This window comes from Haliotis cracherodii, unplaced genomic scaffold (genome assembly GCF_022045235.1).
Source record: "Haliotis cracherodii isolate W230 unplaced genomic scaffold, xgHalCrac1.p SCAF_15, whole genome shotgun sequence".
NCBI classification, from domain to species: domain Eukaryota; kingdom Metazoa; phylum Mollusca; class Gastropoda; order Lepetellida; family Haliotidae; genus Haliotis; species Haliotis cracherodii.
In genome coordinates this window covers 4,086,206-4,099,892 of record NW_027266270.1, presented here as the reverse complement: position 1 = coordinate 4,099,892, position 13,687 = coordinate 4,086,206, and the positions used below count along the sequence as shown (strand labels likewise).

The 13,687-nt window shown below is 41.9% G+C and overlaps 1 protein-coding gene across 1 annotated transcript in view; it reads right to left on the bottom strand.

The window, feature by feature from the left end:
* LOC139462183 (histone-lysine N-methyltransferase SETDB1-like) overlaps positions 1–10,826 on the bottom strand; it is a 68,045-nt gene extending 57,219 nt beyond the window's left edge. Inside the window, exons 1-8 of the mRNA XM_071243737.1 lie at positions 10,745–10,826; positions 8,691–8,839; positions 7,297–7,390; positions 6,115–6,399; positions 5,268–5,406; positions 3,205–3,344; positions 1,801–1,906; positions 740–851 (exon numbers count right to left, since the gene is read on the bottom strand). Of these exons, the coding sequence (XP_071099838.1) occupies positions 740–851; positions 1,801–1,906; positions 3,205–3,344; positions 5,268–5,406; positions 6,115–6,399; positions 7,297–7,390; positions 8,691–8,835 (1,021 nt within the window). The 5' untranslated portion in view covers positions 8,836–8,839; positions 10,745–10,826. The remainder of the gene's footprint in view (positions 1–739; positions 852–1,800; positions 1,907–3,204; positions 3,345–5,267; positions 5,407–6,114; positions 6,400–7,296; positions 7,391–8,690; positions 8,840–10,744) is intronic.
* Between the last annotated feature and the right edge of the window lie 2,861 nt (positions 10,827–13,687).

The following is a 13,687-nucleotide window of genomic DNA, read 5'->3' as shown; positions in this document are numbered from 1 at the left end:
GCTAGAGTGGTGTAGTGGCTAGAGTGGTGTAGTGGCTAGAGTGTAGTGGCTAGAGTGGTGTAGTGGCTAGAGAGTAGTGGCTAGAGCGGTGTAGTGGCTAGAGTGGTGTAGTGGCTAGAGTGTAGTGGCTAGAGTGGTGTAGTGGCTAGAGTGGTGTAGTGGCTAGAGTGGTGTAGTGGCTATAGCTGTGTAGTGGCTAGAGTGGTGTAGTGGCTAGAGTGTAGTGGCTAGAGTGGTGTAGTGGCTAGAGCTGTGTAGTGGCTAGAGTGGTGTAGTCGCTAGAGTGTAGTGGCTAGAGCGGTGTAGTGGCTAGAGTGATGTAGTGGCTAGAGCTGTGTAGTGGCTAGAGTGGTGTAGTGGCTAGAGCTGTGTAGTGGCTAGAGTGGTGTAGTGGCTAGAGTGGTGTAGTGGCTAGAGTCTCTGCCCAATGAGCGGGAGGTGGGTCATCCATTCCCCTGCCGCGTCAAACCAAAAGACGTTATATAGATGTTACTTGTTGTTACCCTGGCTGATGCTTAGCATTAAGGGGACAAAACAAGGACTGGTTGGCAGTGAGTATTCTGTGTTTGAGTGAGGTATCCATGTTAAACTGCAGCATGGTATATCTCTATAAAACCACCATCAGCCGTGATAAGTGGGTGCATGCATGCACACGTCTATATGGAATAATTTTGAAGCCGAGGTTAACCCCCATTTCACCAAACACTTCATGTGAGTGCTGCACAGCTGACAAACTCACCAACACATCTGGATCCCACCTTCAGCACTACGTGTATTGGGTCTCTGTACGCAATGTGCTTCCCTGACAGAATCTTCATGCCTTTGCCATCAAACTTCACCTTATATTTTCTCTGACAACACAATCAAAATACCCTCACATTCAGTCTCAATAATATTTCAGCATAGATTAAAACAAGCAAAAACAACTCGTATAAAATCTGATCTTCAGACTAAAAAAACATTTTGTTACTACTTACCGGTAACAGTTAGTATCCTACTCAACAGAGGAGAGGAGCATTGCAAACAGATCGCTTACAATGAATATTCAGTGATTTTCCTTCAACCAAATACAGACACGCTACTCAAGATACTACTTCAGAAGAAATGCTGCTAAATGTCAGCAGCCCCAAGACAATAAGGAGATAATAAACGAACTGTGTTTGAAAATTAGAATAATGTTAGACCGAATTGGATAGTCTCTTAATTTCATGTAAAACTGAACATGTTATGTCATTTGGGACAGAGGATTTTGGCCAAGCGGTTTTAAAGTGTACCAACATCGATCAACACCAGTGACAGTTTTGCGGGATAACTGGTAGAAAGCAGGATTCTGGTTGTTCAATTTTGACATGTACTTTTTGAACGATGCAACAGGGCACGAGGGAGTATGAGTGGCATCATTGCCTGACCCTTATCTTGGATGACTTTTGGTGGATTCAGAATGGGTCATTGTGATAAACTCTATCCCAACATCGTCTGATTTGACGACAAATGATTTGTATAAGTGCGCAGTGAAGCCAATCCAAACTGATAATGTCTAATTTTATTGATTGTCCAATCAAATTCGAGTATTTCACGTCATCATGGTAGAATTAACAATAACTTAAATTCATGCTTAGTCCCTCATCAATAGCCTCCAGCACCATGAGTTTCATAAGGCCAAGACAACCAAGTGGTAACTGTGTCACCCTTATGGAAACATTCATCAGTGCTCGATCTGTTCCGACATCTGCTGAGCTTCATTTGCAGCCTCTAAGCATTAGGAAGTGACAGTACAAAGTGTGTGGAAGCGATACTTACCACGTCTGGTGGATCTAACTTGTTGACGATGTCAGTTATCGTTCCGGAGTACCAGATATCATTGAACTTCTTGGCAAGCACTTTGGCCGAAATATCCACCTCTTTCCTGCAGGCAACAAGCATAATAGGAAGCATGAACAGTGACTGAAACAAAACACTGGCCGAGATATTACTATGTGAGTAATTTGAGTTACAGTTAGTTTGTTGTTTTTTAATACCGCACTCAGCAATATTCCAGCTACATGTATATGATGGCGGTATGTAAATAATCAGGTTTGGACCAGACAAACCAGTGATTGACATCATGAGCATCAATCCACGCAATTGGGACATGATGACATACATCAAACAAGTCAGCGAGCCTGACCACCCTATCCCGTTAGTCACCTCTTACAACAAGCATAGTCGCCTTTTACGGCAAGCATGGGTTGCTGAAGACCTATTCTGCCCTGGGTCTTTACGGGTCTATCCCAGTAGTGAGCACCACTATAAAAATCCCTCAAAGTCAGCACCTTAGATTCCGAAATATCGGCGCCACTCAGTGATCACATGACAAAGGACACGGTAATGGACAAAATGGCTGCTTTCGAACACATCAACGAGTGATCATCATGCATGTATGTATCCACAGTTCCAAATATCCAGGGATGAGAATGGATATTTACCTTATCAGCTGAAACTTATTTGCAATGGAGCACGGTCCATAACTTGGGGGGGTTTATAGGGGAAGCCATCAGATTTAAACAAATTTGTGGTCACTAAAATTCGCGGAAATTCGCGGATCAACGAAAGATTCTGATCCCTGAATATCATGTTGACATCTCAATAAGCATACAAAGTCCACATCCCCCAAATACCGGCTGGTTACTGTCAGAGAAAAAGTGAGAGAGTGAGTGAGTGAGTATGATTTTATGCCTCTTTAGCACTATTTCAGCAATATCATATCGGAGGACACCAGAAACGGGCTTCACACATTGTACACATGTTGGGAATCGAAGCCGGGTCTTTGCCGTGATGAGAAAACGCTTTAAAGCTACCTGACCGCCCCGTCATAGAAAAAGAGTCACGACTTTCAGTGTCTGCTACAGAATGGAGGCCATTTTGAGAGGATAGGATGTCCTGTGTCACGTGACTACCAACTGTTAGAATGATCAGGTTTTACAGACCGGATTAAAAACACTAAGGAAAAGTAGGGTAGCCAGAACCACATCAATTTTTTTATTATGGAAACATCATTCCTTGTGAAAGACTGAAATTGCATGCCCAAATACCGCCTGCCCTCAGCAACCAGCCAGTACATACGTCACTATTCTGCTTTTCACCAACCCATGTTCTCAGAGGAAACAAGGGAATGCAACATGTAATGCAGGATAAGGTAAAATTATGCAGACTCCCAATACTTACCAGTCCTGCGATGAAGATGAGCTTTTAGGTTTTGTAGAAACTTTTGGCAGGATTGCTACAGGTGCTGTCCTCGCAACTGTGTATGTGACGTCAGTGTTGAGCTGCTTCTGCAGGGGAGATAACTCTCCCTTCTGGGCTTGCTGGAAGTTGAGATTGTCAAGGAGTGAATTTGATCTGATGTGGCTTTTAGCAATATTCGAGCAGTATCAAGGTAAAGAGGAGGGCATGAGACACTGTAGTCATGTGAAGCTCGAACACGGTGAGACGAGCGGATTCCTGAGGGAGATATTTCTAGGACTCCAAACTAAGTGTCCATGGCATGTAAATAGAGAGTGAGTGAGTGAGTGAGGTTTTATGCCGCTTTTAGCAATATTCAAGCAATATCGCAGTGGGGGACACCAGAAATGGGCTTCACACATTGTACCCATGTCGGGAATCGAACCCGGGTCTTCGGCGTGACGAGTTAACGCTTTAACCACTAGGCTACCCGACCGCCCAATGTAAATAGAGAAACATTTGTTCTTATTTTCTCAAATTCTGAGGTATTTAACATTGTTTTCTTTACAGTGATGTAAAACTAAGCATATGTCCTGCCTACTGGGTCTGTGATAAGTGAAATATAAGTCAGCTCAACAACACTTTAACATTAGTTATAACTATAACAGGATTGGGGAATTATAAATCCAGTCTTGGAATTTTTACTGTCATTTCTGTAGACTTGGGCAGAAATTTGACCTTTGATCAGGTCTTGATAAATCCCTGGATGAACCAACAGGCTACCCCACAGCACTGCCGTGAGCTGGTATGTGATCTGATCTGTGAGGAGCAGTATTGTGAGGCCTTGTTATTGAGGATGGGTGCTGAGACTGTACACCGAGACACCACTGATGGTAAGGAAGTGTTACGTACCTGCTGTAGTTGTAGCAGTTGAGCTGAGGCGGTACACCGAGACACCACTGATGGTAAGGAAGTGTTACGTACCTGCTGTAGTTGTAGCAGTTGAGCTGAGGCGGTACAACCAGACACCACTGATGGTAAGGAAGTGTTACGTACCTGCTGTAGTTGTAGCAGTTGAGCTGAGGCATTACACCGAGACACCACTGATGGTAAGGAAGTGTTACGTACCTGCTGTAGTTGTAGCAGTTGAGCTGAGGCGGTGCACCGAGACACCACTGATGGTAAGGAAGTGTTACGTACCTGCTGTAGTTGTAGCAGTTGAGCTGAGGCGGTACACCGAGACACCACTGATGGTAAGGAAGTGTTACGTACCTGCTGTAGTTGTAGCAGTTGAGCTGAGGCGTTACACCGAGACACCACTGATGATAAGGAAGTGTTACGTACCTGCTGGAGTTGTAGCAGTTGAGCTGAGGCGGTGCACCGAGACACCACTGATGGTAAGGAAGTGTTACGTACCTGCTGTAGTTGTAGCAGTTGAGCTGAGGCGTTACATCGAGACACCACTGATGGTAAGGAAGTGTTACGTACCTGCTGTAGTTGTAGCAGTTGAGCTGAGGCGTTACACCGAGACACCACTGATGGTAAGGAAGTGTTACGTACCTGCTGTAGTTGTAGCAGTTGGCCTGAGGCGGTACACCGAGACACCACTGATAGTAAGGAAGTGTTACGTACCTGCTGGAGTTGTAGCAGTTGAGCCTGAGGCGGTACACCGAGACACCACTGATGGTAAGGAAATGTTACGTACCTGCTGTAGTTGTAGCAGTTGAGCTGAGGCGGTACACTGAGACACCACTGATGGTAAGGAAGTGTTACGTACCTGCTGTAGTTGTAGCAGTTGAGCTGAGGCGTTACACCGAGACACCACTGATGGTAAGGAAGTGTTACGTACCTGCTGTAGTTGTAGCAGTTGAGCTGAGGCGATGCACCGAGACACCACTGATGGTAAGGAAGTGTTACGTACCTGCTGTAGTTGTAGCAGTTGAGCTGAGGCGGTACACCGAGACACCACTGATGGTAAGGAAGTGTTACGTACCTGCTGTAGTTGTAGCAGTTGAGCCTGAGGCGGTACACCGAGACACCACTGATGGTAAGGAAGTGTTACATACCTGCTGGAGTTGTAGCAGTTGAGCCTGAGACTGAGCATGTGCCTGTGAGCCTGGCATCTGTTTGTTGATGGCCTCAGTGAGGATAGCTCTCAGGTGGGCTACGGACACCTGGCCAGACACTCCAGCTGTCCCAGGGGCTCTGCAACAATGAGTGAGTGAGTGAGTGAGGAGTGAGTGAGTGAGTGAGTGAGTGAGTGAGTGAGTGAGTGAGTGAGTGAGTGAGTGAGTGAGTGAGTGAGTAAGTGAGTCAGTGAGTTCGGTGTCATGCTTTTAACATTCATCCATGTTACATCAGCTTAATGTGGGATGAAAACCCAAAGTGATGCAGGTCATAGGTTAACTTTCAGGTAAGAAAGGTTTCCTGGATTAACAGGGTTGGACTAACACGACTTGACTGCAGAGCAGTTGAGTCAATACACAGACATGGGATACAACCCCCCTATCCAATCAACTGTTTGGAGTTCTGCATAATTTCTGATATGAATAAAAGAAATAAAATCTTGATACATCGTAAAACAAACACCTGTCTCCTGTTGCTGAACTAGGCAATGTCTTTCAATGGTTTTGCAGTTCATAATCTTCAACGATGAGATTACATGTGGTACCTTGGAATCAAAACACTGCCAGCATATGTAATGTATATTAATGTATAACTATGAGCTGAGTGTTGTATATCTCGTGGGGTTGGGAATTCTCTGAGGCATATCACTTAGTTGGCCTTTTTAATCCTTTTTAATTTTTAAGTAATATACAGATTATATAATATTTGGGCATTACAATATCATTTATACAGTTTAAAATATGGGCAGTACAGATTATATAAGAAACAACTACATGCACCACCTACATGACATTCTGCGTGAGAGTGGTGCTTTCCGGTTGCGGCACCGACGCATCTGCTGGTTTGACTGGCTGTTTCGCAGCAGGCCGTGCCGCCATGTGAGCCTTTATAATGGCCTTCCTGTTGGCAGCAACATTTGGATCAAAAGACGACCCAATGATTTCAATATCGTCATCGCTGTCCTCCACAAGGTCAAGGACTTCTGCTGCCTCCTGTGCTTCGCGCAGCTGCTGCTTCCGTTCTGTCTCCTGTGCCTCGGCTACCGCTGCTTCCGCCTCCTTCTGCTTCTCACTGTAACCATGGTAACATAACTAGTTGGGTTGTGCAATAAAACTGGTATGCGACCGTGAGCAATACACATATCACACGCATTTTCATATTTTCAAGAATTAATATATAATTATATAAATGATATCTACTCTCATGAGGCATTTTGATGGACTGGGTTTCTATCTAAACCATGTAAACAGCACACGCTTCACGTTGTTTACATTAATATTCCATTTTCATGATGTAAATGGTAGTCTTGTTTATCCATACAACCCATCTCGATGAAGAAGTACCATTTGAACAGTACAAATATATAGAATTTGGGCCCTAATACGCATTGCAATATGTATCGCAATTCAGCTATCCGTATTGTGATCAACTGCAAAACGATTTATGTGCCAATACCCCAACCCTAACAACTACCCTATGGTCTCACACCACCACAGAGCCAAAAACAAAGGAGAAATATCAACTGTATCAACAGGTGCAAGAGATGATATATTAAATTGTAATCATTATCTCTTTCCATCTGGGGTAGAATAGGTCTTCAGCAACCAATGCTTGCCGTTTAAGGCGACTATGCTTGTCGTAAAAGGCGACTAATGGGATCGGGTGGTCAGGCTCGCTGACTTGCTTGATGCATGTCATCATATCCCAATTGCGCTGATCGATGCTCATGATGTCAATCAATGGATTGTCTGGTCCAGACTCGATTATTTACAGACCGCCGTCATATAACTGGAATATTGCTGAGTGCGGTGTTAAACAACAAACAAACAAACAATTTGGATGTGTATGGATTCAGGGCACATGTATTTTTTATACCCATTATTTTCACAGATGAAAAGTTCCTTGCCTTTTCAATAGTAACATTAATCTGAAGCTCTGTCATCACTATGAATTACAATCGTAACTTACTCCTCGTCTTCCTGCTCCAGTCGGAGGGTCTCCCGATACTTGTCCAAATGGTCCTGACACTCCAGGAATATCTTGTTGATCTCCCGCTGTTTCCCTGTAAGAAGGGAGATCACTCACGTTCACAAAACTACTGCAGTCAACCTTCTCACATTTCACAACAAAACCAGGTAAACTTTAGAACGAAATGTTGGTGATGTCTACCACACCCATGAACGTCTCGATGAGTGAGTGAGTGAGTTGGGTTTAACGCCGCTTTTAACAGTATTCCAGTTATATCACGGCGTGTCAGCTTAATGTGGGAGGAAAGCCCGAAGTGATGCAGGTCGCAGACGTTTACCACTTCGGTGAAACCCTAAAGCACGGGTATGGTGCTGACAAACCTAGAAACATAATCGGGGCGAACCGGGATTCGAACCCACAATCATAGGTTTCTGGCGTGCCCAAGGAATGCAACTCTGCACAGCGAATCGTGGCGCTTTAGATGACTGGGCCACCTCAATGAAGTATGTATGGTTTCTCCAACCGCAGCATTGACAGACAGTGAGTGTGTGGGTACTTCAACCAGTATTTCAATCATGTAGGTCAGTGTTCCCCCTGGCTTTTGAACATGTTGAAACTGCCAATCTTGGTGGACTGGAAAAATTATTAGTGCCAACTTTCAACAATTAAAAAAACGTATGCAATTATCTGGTTTTAATTCTTTCAATATCATATTCAATGCAATGATGTCATCTGTGAAGTAACTAAGTTAGATCTGCATGTCATTCACACAAAGTTCAGTCCCGCTTTACTCTTCTTCTTTTTAATATTTCGAGACTAAGTTGCTACAAATATATATTTAATCTCGAAACAAAGCAAAATGTTATGTCCTTGCACTAAAAGTAGACAAGGCAAATTGACTTCATTCAAAAAATATACTTATATGAATACTGCTGATGTTTTGTTCAACAAGGAAGAATTATAAGGTACTATATTTGCCGGTCCACTGGGACTGGCAGTCATGTGAATTACCAGCCCAAGTCTAATTTTACCAGTCAAAAACTGGTAAACAGGATCCAAGCAAAGTTTACTTTTTCTCCACTTTGATACTTTTCACCATCAAGATCTGACAAAACACTCCATAGGAGGTAACTGTAGCCAAACACCATTGGGATTCTAACTTTTCAGGGGAAGCATTCACACCAGCATAACTGATTTATAAATTTAATTCAAACATAGTGAAAACAGGCAGTTCTGAAAAGAGAATTATAAAGACTGGGGTATATATATTGTGGATATTTTACACACCCTGTCATTACATCTAAGGCATCTCAGTCGGACCTGGGTGTTGAACAAATCGATCTACTCACATTCTATTTACCAGACCTGGGTGTTGGACACATCGTTCTACTCACGTTCTATTTGCCGGACCTGGGTGTTGAACACATTAATCTCGTCGGTGTCGTCCTCCTGATCCTGTTCCAAAATGGAGGAGATGAGGTTGTCAAGGTCATTCTTGACAACCCGATACATCTGCTCCTCCTCCTCAGCAGCCTCCATCACACTGAAGAAGACAATCACGACACAATCAGAACACAATCACGACAAAACAGCACAATCAGGCACAATCAAAGGAGTATCATGACACAATCAGTACAATCAGAACACAATCACAGCACAATCATAACACAATCATAGAAAAATCAGAACACAAATACAGCACAATCATGACACAATCACAGTGACATCATAACACAATCACAGGACATTCACGACACAATATCAGCACAATCATGACACACTCACAGGACAATCATGACACAATCAGCACAATAAGAACACAATCCCAGCACAATCAAGACACAATCATCTCCTACTACATGTGTCAGTCTCAATATCACTTCCTCCAATGTGTTCAACGTTCAGAAAGCAATAATAACCAGAAGTATTCTAATGCTAAGACATATGTCAAACACAAAGATCTACGTGAACATGTGTAGATGCATGTATATGTAAAACAAACCCAATTTGTTTTCGTATATTGACACTATGACTGATAACCATGATTTGTTTTGTTTGTTTGTTGTTTAACGCCGCACTCAGCAATATACCAGCTATATGACGTCGATCTGTAAATAATCAGGCTTCGACCAGACAATCCATTGATTGACATCATGAGCATCGATCCACACAATTGGGATATGATGACAATCATCAACCAAGTCAGCGAGCCTGACCACCCGATCCCGTTAGTCGCCTCTAACGCCATGATTTGTACTTTTGACCTTTCTCTCACCATATGCTGCCCTCATTGAAGCACGTGGCTGATGAAGGAAAACTAAACATGAAACCCATCACAAACACTAACTGATGGTACAGACCACTTCTTACTGTCAGGTGTTTTATTTTCCAGCTAAATGCTTTTGGTCATCCACTCCAAACATGACAGCCTAACTGAACCTAGAGCTGAAGGAGTTGTTGTCAGTACAGGTACTACAGATATGTAGAACTAGGTACATTAATGTATACAGAAATGTACCCTAGCCAAAATCAGAATACAGAAAATTTCTCTCCGTATTTCCTTACCATAAATGGATCGGAACTGTCATACTGTTGTATGAGATGCATTCCAGTGTGCTATATAAAAAACGAGCACAGTGACGTATGTACATAGCTCTCATATTCCACGATGCACAGAATTACCCAGCATGCACTCGTCATCAGGCGAATCAGAAGTACACTATGAACTGGTTCGGTTCCGGGATGAGGAATATGGACTCCAAGTCTCTCTCTGTATTCTGATTTTGGTTAGGGTACATTTCTCTATACAGAAACGTACCTGGGGTACATGTCTGTAGTACCTGTGCTGACAATGACCCCTTCAGGGAAACTAGATAGTGTGTTAATAGACAGTACCACACATATATTGCCAGGCTAGGGTACATTTGTATAGAGCCCGTGCAGATAGCAATCCCAACAGTGTGTATTTCTGATAATGTTACACAGAATATTTCTCCTGAGTAACCTGTCCACATGCTATAAAACAAGGGATGGTATATAATAATATTCTTTGTAAGATTTCATAAGTTCATAATCTCCTTCATGTGGAAATGATATCTCTCGAAAAACATGCATTTTTAAATATTGGGAGTATGTTTATCTCCTAAACATTGGGAGGTCAATAAACAAGGGAATTGAAATTATTGGTCCCAAGAATGGGGCTCAAGGCAAAAGTTTGACATTTGGACATGTGTATAATCGATGGACATTTAAATAAACAAACAAGCTAACCTGCTCAAGTCACATTACCATATTCTCAAACAGCATGAAATGTCATGCATAAAACGAGGATTTCAAAAACAATCCACTTAGTAAAAACGTACGCTCTTTGGCGTAGAACTATAAAATGACAGCCGGTTGTGTTCTCGCACTTCAAAATTTATTAAGGTATTGAAAAATATTAATTTACCCTGATTTGTTATCCAAATAAAAGTCGTCTTTTCCAAATCAACAAAAGCGACGCCATGAACAAAGCCGATGCCTCGAGAGTTATCTCCTCTTGATAACTCTCATTCAATCGGAACCTTCATGAGGTTCTTTGTCCTTGCATGAGTTTCACTATCTCTTCTGGTGTGAAGCCCTTCTCCAACACCGAAATACCTACCTCTCGATACAAATATGTGATTTCCAAAATTATCCAATGATTAGAAAACTCTTATGTAATAAAACCACGAAGGATTTAAAGAATCTTAAGTCATATCTGAATATATTATATAATTTGTTACGGTAATATTCATATTATCCTGTTCTGTCACTTGCCATGTATATATTTGTTAAATGATGTAAATAATTCAAATTCTCATGTACCACCGTTGGTTGGTTGATTAATAAAATGTTCTGTCTGTCTGTCTGTCTGTCTGTCTATACCAATGACAGAATGTTGTGGACATTTCCTCTGATCGTTTTGACATTGTTCCAATTTTCACATTTTACAATAATACAAAAACAATTAGTATATTATTACATATAAAATTCAGAAACAGAACAGCGGTATATACTTGAATTTATCTTCACTTGAAAGTCTATACAAGACTGTATTTTTCAGACGAATATACGTCATTTCAACATGAAGTTATATGGAGGTTCAGATTTAATGAATAATTGTTCGTCTGATAAAAAGGAGGATGTGACAAATCTTCTTTCTTATGCAAAATGTCGACTAGAATGTTTGTTACGAGGGCTGTTCAAAATGTTCTAAACCTGACTAACTTTCAATTATGGGCCATAACATAGTGGCCTGGTAATGGAGTACATTGTTTGAGTAGTTCAATGCAAGTCTGTTTTTTTCCGTTGAGGCCGTTTGTATATTAGTGACAGCCAGTTGGACGTGATGGGGGTCCAAATCGGCACAGAAATGGACAAGAACAAGTACCGAGCAGTCGTTAATTTGTATTACTTGAGAGAAATATACTTCCAAAGAAATGCATGACCGCATGTCACAAGTGTATAGGGATGAGTGCCCTAGCTATTCCACTGTTAAACGTTGGGCAGCTATGTTTAAGGATGGGAGAACAGGCCTTGATGATGACCCTAGGTCTGGACGTCCCTCAACTTCAGTCAATGAAGATTCAATCAAAAAGATAGAAAAAAACCTTATACTGTCAGATAGACGTATTACCTTTGGTGAACTCGAGGAAGACAAAAGTCTAAGCCATGGATCCTTTGAAAGTATTATTCATGAACATTAACAGATGAACAAGATATCTGCTCGTTGGGTGTTTCTAAATTCTGATCGTAAGGAAAAAAACGAACTGACAGTTCCAGAGAAGGTTTAGAGCTATTTGAGGAGGATTTCGTCAAATTCAAAAAGAGATAAGTAACGGGTGATGAAACATGGGTCTACCACTATGATCCCGAGTCAAAATGTCAATCATGGAATGTCACTATTTCACTTCTCCGGCACCAAAGAAATTCAAGTCTTCAAGATCAGTGAAGAAAGTTATGACCACTGTAGTCTGGGTTGCAAAGGGTATGATCCGTGTTTATTTGCTTCATCGCCTGAGAGATTCTATCAAAGAAAAGCGGCGAGGAATGCTGACTGCTGGAGTTTTACTACTTCATGACAATGCCTTTTCTCACACCTCTAGACTTGAAAAGCTTCCCCACCCTCCTGACCTGGCACCAAGTGAAACTCACCTGTTTCCTAAACTGAAAGAACACCTTCGTGGAAAGCGCTATGACGACAGCAAAGACGTCAAAGCTGCCGTGAATAGGCTTTATGGGTTGTATTTGTTTCAGGGTCTGTATGACAGACTATGTCAACTGACGCTAGGCTAATCAGCCAGGCTGATAATAACCCCAGCTGGTCAGTGCAATATTGTCGGTTCTTCCCGGACATAACTTACTCGGCACTTTCCGTAGCACCCAGGTAGGCAAACGCTTTGTCTCTGAAAATATATCATTTTCATAGAAACAATTAACTCCATTTACATTGACATAGAGCCTCGTTGAAGTGGGAGATTCAGAACATGAGGAAAATCTAGACTTGCTACATTTAGGGCTTTTGCATTTCAGCGAGGGCTGGGCGGAAGGGGAACAGAGAGACAGGCTACTCAGGCGGGTTATCTTTAATAACAGAATAACATTCTAGCTAACGAACATATTTAGTCACTATGATAAACGATACTTGATTTGGAGAGAACGCATCATCAGAATAAAACAAACTAAAACGACCATATAAGACATTTCATGTGTTAGTCGCTAGCAATAACACATGCACATGCGCACAGGACGGGATATCAAACTAAAGCGATACAATCAATACAATTCGAATAACCTAGGAACGGTTTACTTGACGTCAGCAATGTCACTGGGTATTCAGACATGTGAAAAGTGTCCGCTCATACATGTTCACACTCACAAGACCAGATGGAGTAAACAATTCTTTGTTTGTTGTAATAATAACAATAACAATATTCCAGTCATGCATATGACGGCGGTTTGTAAATAATCGGGTTTGGACCAGACTATCCCGTGATTGACATCATGAGCATCGATCTACCCAATTGGGATACGATGACACTAAAAGCGAAAATGTATGAAAACGTATAAGCCGTAATAACACACACACACGCGCACGCACGCACGCGGTTCTTAGTGAAAATTGACATAAAACCATAAACAACGAGTGGATTTTTTTGTCAGATATCGAGCGGTAGTGACGAAAATTAGTTCAAACGTCCATGAAACTAAACTGGTTTGATAATGGTTACAAGGCATTTATATACGCCTACTACCCTGCTGTAATATTAATAATATTAACTCTTACACTTCCCCGACAGAATACCTATCTTCAGTAAATAAAGTTTCAACGAACGCACTCATATATTGGAAAGCATTTTCAGAAGAAAAA